The sequence below is a fragment of the Bombyx mandarina genome, chromosome 20, assembly GCF_030267445.1.
Source record: "Bombyx mandarina strain Sakado chromosome 20, ASM3026744v2".
NCBI lineage: Eukaryota > Metazoa > Arthropoda > Insecta > Lepidoptera > Bombycidae > Bombyx > Bombyx mandarina.
In genome coordinates this window covers 3,069,138-3,085,819 of record NC_143226.1, presented here as the reverse complement: position 1 = coordinate 3,085,819, position 16,682 = coordinate 3,069,138, and the positions used below count along the sequence as shown (strand labels likewise).

General features: G+C 34.4%; 4 protein-coding genes across 5 annotated transcripts in view; 1 reads left to right on the top strand and 3 right to left on the bottom strand.

Moving 5' to 3' along the window:
• The window catches only part of LOC149500618 (waprin-like protein), a 337,771-nt gene that overhangs the window by 179,266 nt on the left and 141,823 nt on the right, over nucleotides 1–16,682 (bottom strand). The gene's annotated exons all lie outside the window — the stretch shown is intronic.
• LOC149500623 (sister chromatid cohesion protein DCC1) lies at nucleotides 584–16,477 on the bottom strand. 2 transcript variants are annotated; one of them, XR_016324794.1, is made up of 5 exons: nucleotides 16,336–16,477; nucleotides 5,706–5,902; nucleotides 3,784–5,189; nucleotides 2,380–2,543; nucleotides 584–710 (listed from the first exon to the last, which is right to left on the bottom strand). XR_016324794.1 is itself a non-coding variant. In XM_089735891.1 (5 exons), exons 1-5 carry the CDS (start codon nucleotides 16,344–16,346, stop codon nucleotides 605–607), a joined length of 1,281 nt encoding a protein of 426 aa, XP_089592017.1. In that variant the 5' UTR covers nucleotides 16,347–16,477; the 3' UTR covers nucleotides 584–604. The 2 variants fall into 2 exon arrangements, 1 of the variants encoding a protein (XP_089592017.1); XM_089735891.1 differs by having other exon boundaries at nucleotides 4,387–5,189.
• Tim23 (translocase of inner mitochondrial membrane 23) lies at nucleotides 7,282–9,421 on the top strand. Its single transcript, XM_089735908.1, has 3 exons — nucleotides 7,282–7,630; nucleotides 8,124–8,231; nucleotides 8,958–9,421. The coding sequence occupies exons 1-3, from the start codon at nucleotides 7,420–7,422 to the stop codon at nucleotides 9,215–9,217; spliced, it is 579 nt and encodes a 192-aa protein (XP_089592034.1). The 5' UTR covers nucleotides 7,282–7,419; the 3' UTR covers nucleotides 9,218–9,421.
• On the bottom strand, nucleotides 13,990–16,246 carry LOC149500624 (protein DENND6A). The gene has a single exon (XM_089735881.1). The coding sequence runs from the start codon at nucleotides 16,061–16,063 to the stop codon at nucleotides 14,381–14,383; it is 1,683 nt and encodes a 560-aa protein (XP_089592007.1). The 5' UTR covers nucleotides 16,064–16,246; the 3' UTR covers nucleotides 13,990–14,380.

The window sequence follows — 16,682 nt, the reverse complement described above, 5'->3', positions numbered from 1 at the left end:
AGGGTGGGACAGCCGTTGTACTATAAAACTGAAACTTAGAACGCATGTCTCAAGATAGGCGCCGGTATTGACAGTTGTCGTGTCTACGGGCTACGGTGACCACTTTACACCAGGCGGGCCGTGAGCTCTCCCAGACAAACAAAAAAAAACCTAATGTAAATTCTGACAAAGCTGTCTGCGTTTGCTAAATTTTCAAAGTAAACTCTTTTTGAGTATTCAAACTCTTATCCTTTCCTCAAGTCTAATTTAAATTTTAAAAAAATGGTGCGCGTGCAACTTGATGCGCGTAAAAGAAGTGAAGCTTCTTTCGCGATAACTATATAGTTTTGTGGTTGTCTTCATTTTTCATCTTTAAATCAAATTTCTCTTGTATTAGGGAATGCTGTGTTATGTATAAGAGAAAGGACCTAGCTCGCTTTGTCCTTTCCCTCCACGGTCGGGTGTTTGCGAGACGCTCTGTCTAATTTCTCACTCTCGCTCTTCCTAAATTGTATCTTTTCTCTCTAACCGTAACGAACTGTTTTGAGTTCAATTTTAGTCTCAACGCACCTAAAGAAGTCTCACTTCAAAAAAAAAAAAACAATTTCTAAAATCTAAATTCAATTTATTTCATGTGCTTAGCGGAGAACACGCGGACGCCATCTTGCGTCGAGGCTCGCGCGTATTTCGTCAACAACGCGTTGACATTTAACTTTTCTGTTGCATAACATCTGAAATTAAGTGATTAATAAGCTTCACAAGGCTCAAGATTTTATATTATAAAAAAAACGGCCAAAACTCTTACACCATGATTACCCAAACATCATTATTTTTATTATTCATTATCATTATAATTTTTACTATATTTTTACATATTCATTATTATTTTTATTATTCTTCAGTGACCTTGTAAGCTACGGTACTGCGACCCACTGAATTTCTCGCCGGATCTTCTCAGTGGGTCGCGATTCCGATGCTTTATCCGATAACTTTACCAATTCGAAATAAATAATAAAATTTTCGATTATGATTTGCATAAATCATTTTAGATAAGTCATTGATGTCCAGCACTGCTAACTCAATTTAAATGACTTAATAAACTATGAGTGAATTCAACTTTTGTAGGTGGACCAAAATGTCTCTCATCACAAATCAAAAAGCGTTTGTAAAAAAGTAGGAGAGTTTTGAACCCATCTAACTTTTAATATTGGTGGTGGGACGTCTTGTGAGCCCGCACGGGTAGGTTCCACCACCCTGCCTATCCCTGCCGTAAAGTAGCAGTAGAACTCGTGGCTTCAGGTGGGTGGCGATGTTTACGTTGTTCATGTCTATAGGCTCCACTTAAAACCAGGTGGGTCGTGAGCTCATCGACCTATTTTCACAATAAAAAATAAAATACCCAAGCTATGAAACTGTAAGACTGTTATATTTCCCACTACCCCATACTATTTAAACATTACCACTATAATTATGTTGATTAATCTATACTAATATATAAATCTACAGTGGTTTTTACGGATGTTCCGTTATAACTACTGAACCGTGCATCCGATTGACTTGAAACTTGGTATCCATGTAGAAAATACATGTACTTAATGGATAGGCTCATATTTATATGAGTGTTGGACTCCCTAATAATAATGACAATAAATTTTAATAATAATGTTAATTTTAAATGCCCAACGAAGCGGGCGAGTACGCCTAGTTGAATAATAATTACATAATTGAATAATCTTGATATATATATTTTTTGAAGTGAAAACTTCTTTAGAATCGTTGTGATTTCAAACCGGATGCAACGGAGAAAACGACAGGTAAGAGACACAAATACAAAAATGTGTAGGATGAAGCCAGCAAAGAATGATACAGAAATATACATACTATTTAATACAGTGCCATTTGTGAGATTTTTTAATACTAACGTGTGTATGAAAGCTCTTGTAGTGAATTTTAATTTAGGATTATACGTGAAATTAAAATATCAATTCACAGAGGCCGCTACCTTACAATTATTTACTAATGACAACATTTTACATATACTTAAGACGTTTAGGATAATTGTATTTTAATTTTGGAAGGTTTCACTTCTACCACGTGTGAATTGCACACATTTTGTATTTTTTTAATTGCTTAGATGTGTGGACGAGCTCACAGCCCACCTGGTGTTAAGGGGTTACTGGAGGCCATAGACATCTACGACGTAAATGCGCCACCCACCTTGAGATATAAGTTGTAAGGTCTCAAGTATAGTTACAACGGCTGCTCCACCCTTCAAACCGAAACGCATTACTGCTTCACGGCAGAAAGAGACGGGGCGGTGTTACCTACCCGCGCGGACTCACAAGAGGCCCTATCACCAGTATAATATACAAAATATTTGTGGATCGGTAAAGCACTTACTGTACATAGGGTGATATCTCATCGACAGTCCACTTGGCCTTCGTTTGGAACAATACCTTGAAGCGTTCGTTGATCTCATCAGGCAAATCTGTCTCCGTGAATCCCCATATCAAATTCGGACTACTATTTCTATCTATTATCGCATACCCGGCTAAGAGAGACTCCTAAAAAATACATATACGGATATCGGTCATATATCGACATATTGTTACGCGCGAGTCGTTTCGATATTTTTCCGCTATTTGATAATAGATGGCGTTACACTTTTCGAGCGTTCTCGATACTACTAGCTCTTTTGATAATCGTTTCTGATATACGAAGACAGATGGCGTTACTCTTACCGGCGTAACAATATGAACTAATAATGAGAATGATGTATCGATATCTCAAGCTATTACAATATGAAGTGAAATAAATGTTAATAATTACCGTGAGGTAAGCGTAATATGTCAGTCTGTTAGTACCTACTTAACCATAGATAAAAAAGCTATTTCATTTTGGCAAATCGTATTAGTGGATCTGCTGCTGTGATTCGCGGTCCTAATTATAGCGCGTAATTTAAAAAAAAAGTTAATAACCATATTTGGTATGAGCGATATTTTTGCAAATTCACAGGGGAGCCATTTAAAGTTTAGAAAAAATATCGTAACAAAAAAACTTCTTCGGATATTTGAATGGGGTAAACTTAATTGAAGTTAAATTAAAAACATCGAACTGTTGATGCTTATACCAAATAAAATGGAAGTTTAATTACAAAGATAAATGTCGCGTAACAAGCGAAATTACGCTTGAACGAAATAGCTTTTCGCCCCTCGATATGATTCACACATTACGCAGTGGCGTAGATGTAAATCATTTTAAAAATCGATGAAGGATGATCATGAATGGATGTTGGATTTAATACTATATTTATGATACGGCATATTAAAAAGAATGTCGAATAATTAAGAATACACTTATCCCCCTATTTCCAATAATAATAATAATAATAATAAATATTTACTAACAATCACGCCACGTTAACTGGTCCCGTGATAAGTTCGTAAAGAACTTGTGTTACAGGTACCAGATAACGGAAATAAGTGTAAGATTTTTATTATACACATACATATATTTAACATACATCCATAACCCTGGAAAAGACATTTATATTTATCATACAAATATCTTTCCTTGGCGGGATTCGAACCTGCGACCCCCTTGTGTAGTGACCATGTCACTTACCACTACACCAGACGGCCGTTAATTTCCAATGAAGATTGATTCCCGACAAACCCCGTGTGACATAAATTCGTAAGGTTTTTCTATGCAAGGCCGTGTTTAACGAAATAGTCCTTGCTCAATTCAGTCATTTGTCTAAGTGAAACAAAAAAAAAAAGGGAATATCTTTAAAAAAATACTTACCCTGCGAATAGTGTGGCTTCGTTCATGAGAAAAATATTCAGCAACACTCTTTATCTGAACAATCCAATTTAAAAAAAAAAAAATGTATCCATAGATATGACTTTTAATTTTTTGTAGATGATGGCATTATGAAAGCTTGAAAAATTGTCACAAATTACACGTGAATATTTTTTCGGGAAAAGCTATACAAACTAATTTTGCCAGTACTAATCGTAGTAACAATATGAGCTTTTAATTACATTAACTATTTTCCCCTAAATTTTTAATTTTACAATACGGGGAGTCCCCCGTTATCACCATCAGTGTTGCCAAATGAAGGAGCTTCCCAAAAATACGTTTAAACGATATGTTATACGCGAATGTGCAATCACGTATGCATTTTTATAAGTTTCAAAGTCAAAACTCGTTAGTTTACAAGCCGCGTAAGAGTAAAATCGCGTAAAAGATATATCGTGTAAATAGGGGGATAAGCGTATGTACTCTTAGTTTTCATAAACGCGCAATGTATTGAAATAAAAGCGCCACTTCTCCGTATATTATATATGTTAAAATAGACTAGGATATTGGCTTCCATCAGCGATTTATGTCATGGAGGATACATACGTCTGTCGTCATGCCTTCAGGTACAGAGTCACTCCAAGCCTGCAAGAACTCTGCCAAATTGAATTTCCCTGCGCTCTTCAACAAAACTCTCGCTAAGAACCTACAAACTTTATCTTCTTTATACTCATAATACTGTGTGTCTTCCAGAACAGATTTTTTCGTGTAAAATCTAAACATCCCCTCCAATATTGGTTCCGGAACTAAATCTTTGAGGCTTTCCAGCGTTACTTCTTTCGATATCTTGTTCAATGGCCACGAATTTTCTTCTATTAAGTCAAGCATGTACGATAGGACCCGAAATTCGTAATCAAACTCGAGTAACCTATAATAACCCTCTATATTAATAGCTTGTATCCTTTCTAACTCTTCATCCAATTCAGCCCGCGACGCCTGAACTTGGTCAAGCAAACTTTCATGGTTTAAAAGCTCCGTTTTGTTTACGGTATACTCCAACTCGGGCCCCTGATATTTAGTGCTTTCGAGTAATTTCCTCAATTTAGAGAGACGAGGCTTACATGGCTTCAGTTCATAGTAAGTAAAGAATGTGTTAACTATGTCTTTATGTTCTATTCTCCTTGGCGTTCGACCTTCGTCGGATTCTGTAGATTTATTTAAACTGCTATTAGATTTATCTAACGAAGTATCCGAATCTTCCATAGAATTGTTCTGAATCGTTTCATCTAGACCAGTAGATGCCGAGAACAATAAGTCGGGTAGTAATAGCAAGCTGTTTGACGTTTCGGCTTCTTTGACATCATAAGTCTTATTTTCTGTACATAGTACAACGCTTTCTTCAGAATCTCCTGTGAATGTGGTTTATCTTTTAGAATAGAGGCCTCGTGTCGCTGATTAGCAGAAAAGTACAAATAGAGGCTGGTGAGTTAGCACGAGTTATATCTAAATCGATGCCTCCAATGAACACTACGCTAACTCCAAATTCGTAGGTTTACAGGAGGAGCGTTTAAACGAAAAAGGTCGATAAAGTAAAAAATCGAATTTGTAACAAATTTACAGTATTATAACGCATTTACGTTTGATTTTTGACTTAACTAATATATATTTTTGTTCTGATAAGGATTTAATTTATTGTGCTGTATTCTCTAATATTCCCTTATATATTCCGCTAACAGTGAGTAGTGTTCATTGGAGGCATCGAAATAGGACTTTATCGTTTGAAATTGTGAGAATTTAGAGCCGAGAAGTCAGCGACTGGCAGAGGCTTGGATCTGCCCCTGGCAATACTGACGTCCATGAGCGACAGTAAACAAGAGCAATAATAAAAAAAAAAACTTGAGTAAAATATTATTGGCATATAGCACCTTTAAAAATTAACTGGTTTCCAGCTTCGATTTCTTTCAAGAGGACGTCGTCTAGTAACATTAATCGTAAATTATCATTTTCCTTGTTCTGCGGGGGAAATCTCAAGATTTGAGATACTTCTGTCAGCTCAGATTCGTGTAGCTTTGCAGTCTTAATGATTTTCCTTACGTCTTCCGGTGTCCTCGTTTCATTTTCACTGAAAATGATGAATAGATATATTATATTGTCCGCCCGTCTTGAGAATGTTACCAAGCCAACACTAAGTTTAGCACAAAATTATATAAAATATCTCAAATGGACCCAATGATTTATTTATTGGTAGAGCGTAACTCAGGAACGAACTCAGAAAGTACTTCTTGTGGTCCTGAATTAAGCAATATAAAAAGGAATGATTTAATATTTAATTAGATTACATACACAGTTATAATAAAATATTACTTAAATGCTTAATATAATACTTTTTTTTTTAATGCTTAGTTGGGTGGACGAGCTCACAGCCCACCTGGTTAAGTGGTTACTGGAGCCCATAGACATCCACAACGTTAATACGCCACCCACATTGAGATATAAGTTCTAAGGGTCTCAGTATAGTTACAACGGCTGCCCCACCCTTCAAACCGAAATGCATTACTGCTTCACGGCAGAAATAGGCAGGGTGGTGGTACCTATCCGCGCGGACTCACAAGAGATCCTACCACCAGTAATTACGCAAATTATAATTTTGCGGGTTTGATTGACAAATAACTATATAGGAGACAAATATGTATAAAATATATATGTACATATAATTAAATTTGTTATGTCGGAAGGCGAGCCTGATTATGTAGAAGCCGCATAGTACAAATGCATGCGTAAGCGCGGTTGCCGTCTGGGGACCGGAGCTGTCTAACAAGTCAAACTACAAAATGATGTATGAAACAAAATGATGCTTAGAAATAAAACTTTAAAAGTAAGGAATTAAACATCTGTTAACGCCTCACAGTTTTTAATTGCCCCGCTAACATCCCCAAATACTTAATCTAATATTTACACAGTACAAAATCGGATCTCACCCATGTACCTACTGATCAGTTTTCAGTAAATAAAATTATTGAATTGATAAGAATAAGAAATCTTGTGTGATCTATGGTTATTAGTACATGCTGAGAGCATGCGGACTTTTTGGCGGGAACGCGAGGAGTGAAGTTGTGTGATTTGTTTTATTTTGTCTATTTAGTGTTTCTTCGGGTTTAAATGTGTAATAATGGTGGTTTATTAACTGTTTAATATCTGTGAAAGTGCACAAATGTGGAAAAATGAAACAAAGCCGAAAGTCCACTGAAAAAATCTTAGTAAATGACCACCATTTTACTGAGATTATATTTCATCCCATTTTATTTCATTTAATTTCATCCCAGTTGATTAATGTCTCAAATCAGTCGTCTTCATTTCATTTTACTCCATAATATAATTTTTCATAAAAATATGAATATAAATTAAAATAAGACTTGACTTAAAGGTCTCAGTTACCAGGTCATAAAATCCCTTAAAAAAAACTGAGAGCATGCTCATTGCTGTTGTCACTTTGACAGTTAACGTCAACAAAATCCCTTTCAATGAATGAAAGTTCGATTAAGTTCGATATATTTTAGTAATTCCGCTGCGTGATTGATAAGTCACATTTCTAGTTATAGTTTAGTGAATTTAGTGTTACAAATTAAAAACGAAACGAAAATGTCGATATTCGGTGATATACTTAACAAAAATGAGCAGAAAAACAGCCAAGCGAGTGCGAATTTGTCGCCTTATCTGAATTTTGATCCTCATTATATACCGAGGATGCAACCAGAGTTCTTATATCCTGATGACAGTCACATGGCTTCGACTGCAAGAAGATCGAACGTGGCTCTGCCCATCATCGGGATGTCTTTTATGACCGGTTCAGGTAAGTTTGGCAAAAGTTGACAATTTTAACCTCAAAATTATTTACATAACAAAGTTCACATTTTTAATTCAGTGTCATTTTGCGAGTTGTAATGTAAGTTTTATTTACAATAATTATAGTAATATTTCAAACTCTGTCATGAGTGAACGGATTTATTATGTACCAAATTAAATTACAACTTAATTTGGTAGGCGATATTTTGAATCATTCTATAATAATTTGTAAATTCGTTTTACATGATGAAAATCTGTCTAGCCACTAATTATGTACAGATCAAAGGCTCCCATCAGAATCTCGAGCTACTATTACTTCCTGTAGTATGCAGTAATTATCATTTAAATTTTTTTCATCTACCTTTCTCTACTCTTTTAAGTACCTATTACCATTCATGAATGGAATAGTGTCTTTTGAGCTAATCTGTTACTTTTACTGTGCAATAAAAAAGTATAATTTTTATGTCACGAATCATTAAAATAAACCTATTGTTATTCAGGTTTAGGAGGTATGGCAGGATTATATAAAGGACTCAGAGCTACAACTCTAGCAGGACAAGTCGGGAAAGTGAGAAGGACACAAGTAGTTAATTATGTTATGAAGCAAGGTAAATTTTAATATCGTGCAAATTTTAAGATTCTGTAATTCTTTATACCATTAACAGTTCAAACTGATAACTTTCTTATCAATGAACACCAATTTCAAATACAACGTAGAATTTTAATGAACATTGGGAACATCTGGATTAAAACGATGCCTCCAATGAACACTACACTAACTCCAAATTCGTAGATTTACAGGAGGAGCGTTTAAACGATAAAAGTTGATAAAATCTTTATTATTGCAGATATATTTATGGTTTTTTTGTGTAACTAACTGATTTACTCTCGCTTTGAACCCCATCAATAATGATTAATTGTAATACTTTTAAAATAGTGAAGCGATTTGCGTGAAAAACGAAAATTTCAAAATTTTGAGTTAGAGTAGTGTTCATTGGAGGCATCGAAAAGAAACTGTAACCTCATGTATAGATTGGAACTCAGATAATGCACACAAAAGAAAGTACATATTCATACTTTACAGTCTGTGATAAGTGCATAATATCAAACCAATACAAAAGTGTTCAACTTTGCCTTTGGTTTTAAAAAAATAATAAAAAAACAACTCTGGCTTAAAAAAATTAATAAGCAAATGATTTCACATTTGCTTATTAATTTTTTTAATTTTTTTATCATCTCAAGCTTATTCCTTATAATCAGTAGCTTCTATTTAACAGGAGTTTCGTAAACCAAATTATTAACTTTGTTTAAATTTATTCTTTTTTAAATTTTAGGTACAACTACAGGCTGCACACTTGGAATTATTGCATCGTTTTACTCATGCATAGCCCTTGGGGTAACTTGGCTTCGAGACAAAGAAGACACAGCAAACACTTTCATAGCAGCCTCAACCACTGGTATCATTTACAAAAGCACATCTGGTCTTCGTTCAATGGGTCTTGGTGCAGCTACCGGTCTTACATTAGCAGGGATTTACATATTACTAACAGATAATGATAATATATGGAGCAAAGCTAAATATAATAGATTTTGATCTAACACCTGTCAGGAATATATACATAATGTTATGTTTGTCTTAGGGGAATTATGCCAAAGGATCTCTTGGTCATTCTAGGTCTTATTTGCCATGGCCTGGGTGATTGAATGTGGTTCTGTCTTGATCATATCACTCCCGTGTTGAGACAGGAGCACATAAGATGTTATAATTTAAATAAAAAAGATGATTTGAAAAATTAAACTGTATTTCATTTTCGTACATACCTACTAATATTTACATGAAGTTTTATTTATATGTATGTATAGTAACTCTTATTTCAGGAGGTAGTATACAGAAGTCAGTTTACAATTTGAAAAAAAACGTTAGAATACCTCCAGATTCCAAGTAATTTTTTAACTTATTTAAATCATTTAGTGTGGATATGCTTGTGAAATATCTATGGTAAATTGAGCAAAAGTTAACCCCCAATAGGCATTCAGCAACCAGTAGGCCATTCTTGTTAAGGCCATTTCCTTAGAATTTTTGGCACCAATCTTTTTTTAAGAGTGCAGTTTTTGTTTATATCTAATTTACAATTACATAAGAACTTGAAAAATAAATGAAATACATTCTATATAAATAAATGTTTTTACTAGAGAACACTGGTTCACAATGCTTACTGAATAAGGCAGCTTTAGTTTCTGCAATAAAATTTTGTGTATTGACGTAATAAATCTTATCAACCATTGAATTTATAATTAAGAACTCGTGCTTCAACAATTCATTAAAAAAAGAGATAATATTTGGAGGAGCCCATTCCACATTCTTATCATAAAACAATATTATTGACAAACTTAACGTACCTAACTTAGGAAAACATCGAATTTAGAAATTTATTTTCATTTATATTTAGCTTTGTTAATTTCTTTTGTTAATATCAATCAGTAGGTATACATAAAACAGACATTCACGTGTTCATATAATTTTTATTGTAGTAGATTTGATATTATGGCCAATTGATTGTACATCTTATAGTTTTTAATGTTAGCCTCTAACTATCACGATTTTAATTTTATAATTTATTACGAATTGTAAAAAGTGATCAGAAAATATATTTGCTGAAATTACAAATATCTGAATTAACCTTAATGCTAACAACAATCAAATGATTATATTAAATCCCTTACGAATTATCTAATTTACCTCCATTAAGAATACGTAACACAAATCAATCGTATAGCAAACATATCGGGTGGCGTGCGATTAGCATCCATTACAGAAGTACCTACTTACTAAGTACATTGTTGTACATAATTAATTTGTAAAAGTTTTATGACGAATTTGTCAAATAATAGGCTTATTACACTTGGCTGAATTTAGACGACAGAATTCAGCCAAGTGTAATAGCATTAGTAAGTTAGTCTACTGAATTCAGTAGCAAAGATGGTTTCTGACTGACTGAATCATTTAGAAGCCTGATTAGAAACGCATTTAGGAAGGTGTAATCGCGTTTAGTTACCGAATGGTTTCATTCAGTCGTCCCATAGCTCTCCGTGCGTAAGGACGTTTTAGTTTGTTTTTGCTTCCGAATAAAAAGTATTAATTTCGGTCGCCTTTATTTAATGTGCCAGACATTTATAAAAAGCCCGACATGTTTCAAGGATAGTTTTTATCATCAGGGGTCGGGATATTGAAGAACTAAATTTTAAATCTTGATACGAATTTCCTGTTGCAAGAAATCTTAATGTTACAACCAATCTTTCTTTTTGACTTATACTATCCTAGAATTAGATATGTAATAGTTATATAATAGATATATAATAGACTATCGTAGGATGGTATCCTGCTTTTGAATAAACGGTGTCACAAGGTTTAATATTAGGTCAAACGAGATCGAATCCATTTATAGATAAAGTCTGCTGGTTCTAAATCACTCATAATGTTCATATTTGCTAACATTCCGCACAGCAATAAATAATTCTTCACCGATATTCTTGTTTTTATTTTAATTTTTTTTGAGAAATTGAAACAAAAAACAAAAAAAAAACAAAAATTTTGTTGTGTCTAGACAATACTGGGGCCATCCTCTTACGCGCACGACACGTCTCACTTCGTCGCGTTTAAACTGACAATTGATTCAGCAACTGAATTTAGAACAGTGTAATCAGAAGCTTCTAAATTTGCTTCTGAATTCAGTCGAATAAATTCAGCCAAATGTAAGCTAAATTTTTCAGCCAAATTCGGCCTTTAAGCAAAACATTTAAGTGCCAACAAGAAAATTACGTATAATGGCGGTAGGCGTTGCAGTGAACTGAGACTGCCTCTTTTCGCTTCTGGACTTGCTTTTCAAACATTTCAATAGGAATACTATTTTCTCCCTCTAGTGATTCTAAAAACGCAGTTATAGTTATCTTTTCATGTTGGTCTCGATTATTTGTAGCTTAATGAAATATACAAATGGACACACTTGGCGGTAAACGAAGCATTGATTTTTTTTTAAAGTATTCACATGAGTTCTGTTGAATTTAGGTAATTTTTTTTTTTATTCTAGAACGTAGAACGCCGCGCCGTAGCAATGTAATTTTGCAAATATGCCGTGGAATTATTCGAAAACAACTACATAGGCACAAGTAAAGGTTATCGTAAAACCAATAGGGACGATCAAAAGTGTACCAAAATTTTAATTGTTAAAAAATAATTAATCAGTATGGGCGCCAGACGTTAAAAGCTATTTTGAGCTTTGAATCTAAAACAGTTCTGGCGAGACAGCCTGCTCCTTAAATCTGTCTAATTTAAGAATAATTCCTTTTTATTTTATTTTATTAAAACAATATTTTCGTTTTTATTTGAGTCGTCTATTATCAAAGGTGGCAATCTGTGCATTTGGACAAAAAAAAAATTATTGATATGTCAATACAGATTGATTTGAATATAATCGTCTCCTTCAAAGAATACGGTTCAAAACCTGCATTAAATAAAGGTTAATAGTTAACCTGTTATTTATCTAAGATGTCGTTCCGAAGAGTTTTGTGACTGCCAATGGAATACAAAGTCAATAATTCGTTTTTGTGATTTACCAATCATTGTCCTAAAGTCAGATTGCCGGCTTTGATAATAGTCGACTCATTTATTGTCACGCGCTTTATCGCACAGAGACAATCAATACATTATTTATTTCGCGGTACTATGTTTTTTTTTTTACAAAAAAAATCTTTTCATTTCCTATATTCTTTTGAATCAAGGTATACCTTTAAAATATATACTGTGCTTTACAACATACATTGGTTGCGATACAAACACCTCTGTGAACAAACGAGATAAGATTATAATTAAACCTACATAAAGAACCTTAAGCGATCTTCTCAACGTTATCAACCGATCTTCAACAGTATATTTATACTAAAATAGGCAAACCAATTACATAATTACCTATGGATGGAGTCGAATTAATATCGTGATTTAGTCATCTGGCAATGATATCGTTAATGTTTTTGTACCCAGAAAATTTGTCTATACATCCAAATTTGTCGAGATAGTTTTTGGTGGCGAGGAAAAGCCATATGTCAGAGAATAACGCCAAAAAGTGCAATGGAGTCTCCGAGGTAATATTATTTGCAAATAATGCACGCATCAACAATCCGATAACATCTTCTAATCAGTGGTAAATTTTATATGGAAAAAAGGGACAAAATGTATCTGCATTATTAAATGAATACATTACTTTTTCTACAGTACAGGATTGTCATTTAATTTTTCCTTTCTTTGGTATCGCATTTGCATTGTAAGTCGAAATCAAAGATGGGTGGACGAGCTCGTGGCCCACCTGGTGTTAAGTGGTTACCGGGGCCCATAGAGATCTACAACGTAAATGCCGCCACCCACCTTGAGACAAAGAGTTATAAGCTCTCAGTTTTTACAGCACAAACAAGTAAAAGTTTAAAGATCAACGGATTTTAATCAATAAATTTGGAAATTAGTGTTTCTACTTAACATCGCTTGTTACCTATAGGAAAGAAGTGTACTTTAGCACGTTTCTATATTTGGACCGTTTATTTTGAAAGAGGTGTAAGTCCATTTTCTTTTGTTTCGAGAAAATTAAATGTTACTATATTTGTTGATTTAAAAATACAGGCAAATCATAATATGAGGTCTGGCTATGCCAGCCACCTCTGTCAATTGGACTTACACCACTTTCATAATCGATGATTATGCAATTTCACTTACTGACCGATTTCAAGTTGTACAAAACATGGGATTTTTTTGAGAAATTAAACACGGACCAGTTATATATAAAAAATTTACATTAAATTACGCATGAATTACGTGATAGCTCATTTTTCTCAAAAACGGACTTACACCACTTTCAAAATAAACGGTCCATTTAATATGTGAAAACTGGGAACGTTCCTTCGCTAATCTTTATTTTGTCAAAACTATTTACCCGCGACCTTTAATGCGATATTATTTTCGAATCCTTCCAGAAAAATAGAGTAGTCACAAGTGAGTTTGACAAAACAACGCGTGACCACGCATAGAATAAAAAAAATCTTAATTTTTTCTCTAACAGTTTATATATACTAACAGTTCTGAATCTCAAATGATATCACTTAACAACAAATAACCTTTAATGTTTATTATACTAAAGATAAGATAATATATATAATATATATATATATATTATGTATAGTTGCAGTTCTTAACAATATGATCAAGTCTTCCTCTTTCTATATTTTTAGTTTGATGATATCATTGCCAGAGTCAGACTAACATAAACATTCAAGTGCTCATTAACAAACATATTCTAAACTTATTCTAGATTTCATTAATATCAATATTCAAATCAATATAATAATCCAGTATCATGTAACATGCTGCCCCATTGTTATTGTCATACCGCATGATTTTGTAGACTATTGGTTGTTCTAGAAAAAAATGTGGCCATAATAATTTTCATCATAATTCAGATTACTGTTGTGTTTTTAATTTACTTACCCTCTTAAAAATTTATAGAATATTGATACCTGTGTAAATGGAGCAGCATGAACAATATTATGCAATGAACTTGATACTGGATTCTCAAAAGATTATAAAATCTATCTATCTATAGTAACATGCATCTTTTCATAATTTTCATACACATTTAACTGACTGTAAGTTTTCAAACTGAATTTTGCAGTCATTGCTGCAACCTCTCAGCTCCGAGGCGCAGCAGTGTCTATGTCACGAGGCTGCATTCAATATAGATTTCATGTCATCAGGCAAAACACAGTTCAGATCATCAAGACGTCTTGCCAACAACGTCTTTGTATTGTCAGGCACTGGGGGACTACTTTTCAACACCTCCCTGAGTTTGAGGACCATATCAACAATTTCAATTTCTTTCTTCCCTTTAGACCATTGCTTCAGGTCACTACCAGCTAAAGCTTCAAGCTGCAGTGCTTGTAGCTTGTTTGTCAAATTATTGTGTCTCTCGTGAAACCAAGCACTGAAGTTTGGTGTTTTGAAAAAGTTTCTGTACAATCCTATCCAGTCACCTTTAATGCCAGTCGTTAATTGAGGTCCTGATTGCTGTAACATAGCAAAGAAGTCTTCCGGGTTGAACGGATTGGGTATAGGAGGTGCTCTAAATGGTGAAATGTTTTTCTGTAATGGCATGAGTGATGCCATATACCTTTCTAGAGGAATCATAAAGCTTTGAGTCAGTTCTAGTAGATGTCTTTTGACCATTGCAGTCTGAACTTCCGAAGGCCTTTCAGTACGGATTCCGTTGTGAAGTTTTTTTATAATTGCTTTATCTTTTTCTAAGAATGCTTTGTACTGAGTGTATACACCGGGAGCAGTGTCAAGTAGTTTCAAGTTACCAATTTTTTTCAGCTTCGTTTTTATAGAAGTGACGTCACCAAGTTTTATGGTGTGGGGCCAGTGTTGCAGTGTTTTTGTGAAGAATGGATTAGTCACACCCAGTATTACACAGGGGGGGTTGAATTGTTTCCTTGTGAACTCTCTGAATTCACTGTCATGTATTGTGAAATATGGTCTATACTCTGCTGAATATGGGAGAGGTTGGATTAAATTTGTCAATGCTTGGACCAATGCAGAGCATTCGGTTGGTGAGCTAGCCATCACTACAATTGGCTCAGCAGTCAAAACCAATTCCCACAGTAAATGTAAATGTGAGATTAAGCTAGATAAGGCATCAAAAACATTAACATCCTGTAAAGAGGCAACAACATGAGGTACATTGTGTGATTGAATTTGTTCCGCAATGTCTGACCTTACAATTTTTCCAGTTTGTTGATTAGGAATGTATGACTGAAACACAGTGCCCAGCACTGGCAGCAGTACATTTTGGCCCGCCTTCAATGAAGGCCATCTATTTATATCATGACAGGCAGCTTCTAAGCTACTTTCACCATCTTCGAAGTGTTTTGGAGCTATGAGTTGAATAACTTTGTAGAACAAATTGATGAAAGGCAGTCGACTCAGCAGGATTATGCTCTTTTGGAAGTAACCTCTTGGTAACGAAGAGTCCTTGACCTGTCTAAAGTAGACGAAGCCCCAGTAATGTGTTAAATCAGCGCGAAGTGTGGGCACACTATCTTCGTTGTATGCAAGTTGTTGTGGTGTCAAGGACATGAATGAGCGAAGCCGCACATGAAACTGGGTGTCCCCCATACATCCTGAATTGGAATCCGGAAACGCCAAATAACAAATATTGCATTTTTCTTGATCAGTCAACGGTACTCCGGGTGGGAAGACGCTTTCCATTGCTTGACCAAGCTCTAAGTCGAATGTTACTACACATATACAATGCAACCATTCCGAAAATCTATTCCAAACATTTTGAAATTCCTTTTCTTCAGCCGACACTTCGACGCCGTAATTATGAATGCTACTAGCCATGGTCGATTTTTTGGATCACGCGTCACAACACAGACATTTTCAATCATAAACTTTACACGAACACTTTCATTATTCAACATTAAACATTGGGTTAGGATACATTTTTTTGTCAATGAAAAGACGAAAACAAGCACTCTAAAATCAAGAGCTGCTCTCGCAACAGCTGTTCCGCGCAATATGGCTGCGCGCGCCAAAACAAAAACTTGTTAAGGTTATTAAGATTTTTTCTAAAGTCCCTTTATAAGTACTAAAATTATTGATAGTGAACTCACCCATTTTCCATGATTTTTCCAGTTCTATATTTAAGTATAAGCTAACCTTCCTAAGTTTAGTTAAAACTGCTTGTATCCCATAGTATGATTCAAAACAACTTTTTTAATCGTTGTCGTTTATTTATCCCTTGTATAATCTATCTCAATCGTCAGTTTGCGTTTTGTTCGTCATCCAAAGATATGTAATTCATTTATCTAAGTTTTTAAAGAGCGCTTAGTTTTTAACACGCTTTCATTAGCTAGACCTATATGGATGTTACAAAATATTTCAACGTGTTTTACGCAAATTTTCAAACGTATGTAGGATTAGAAAAAAACATAAATTTTTCAGACGTTTCCAATGACCT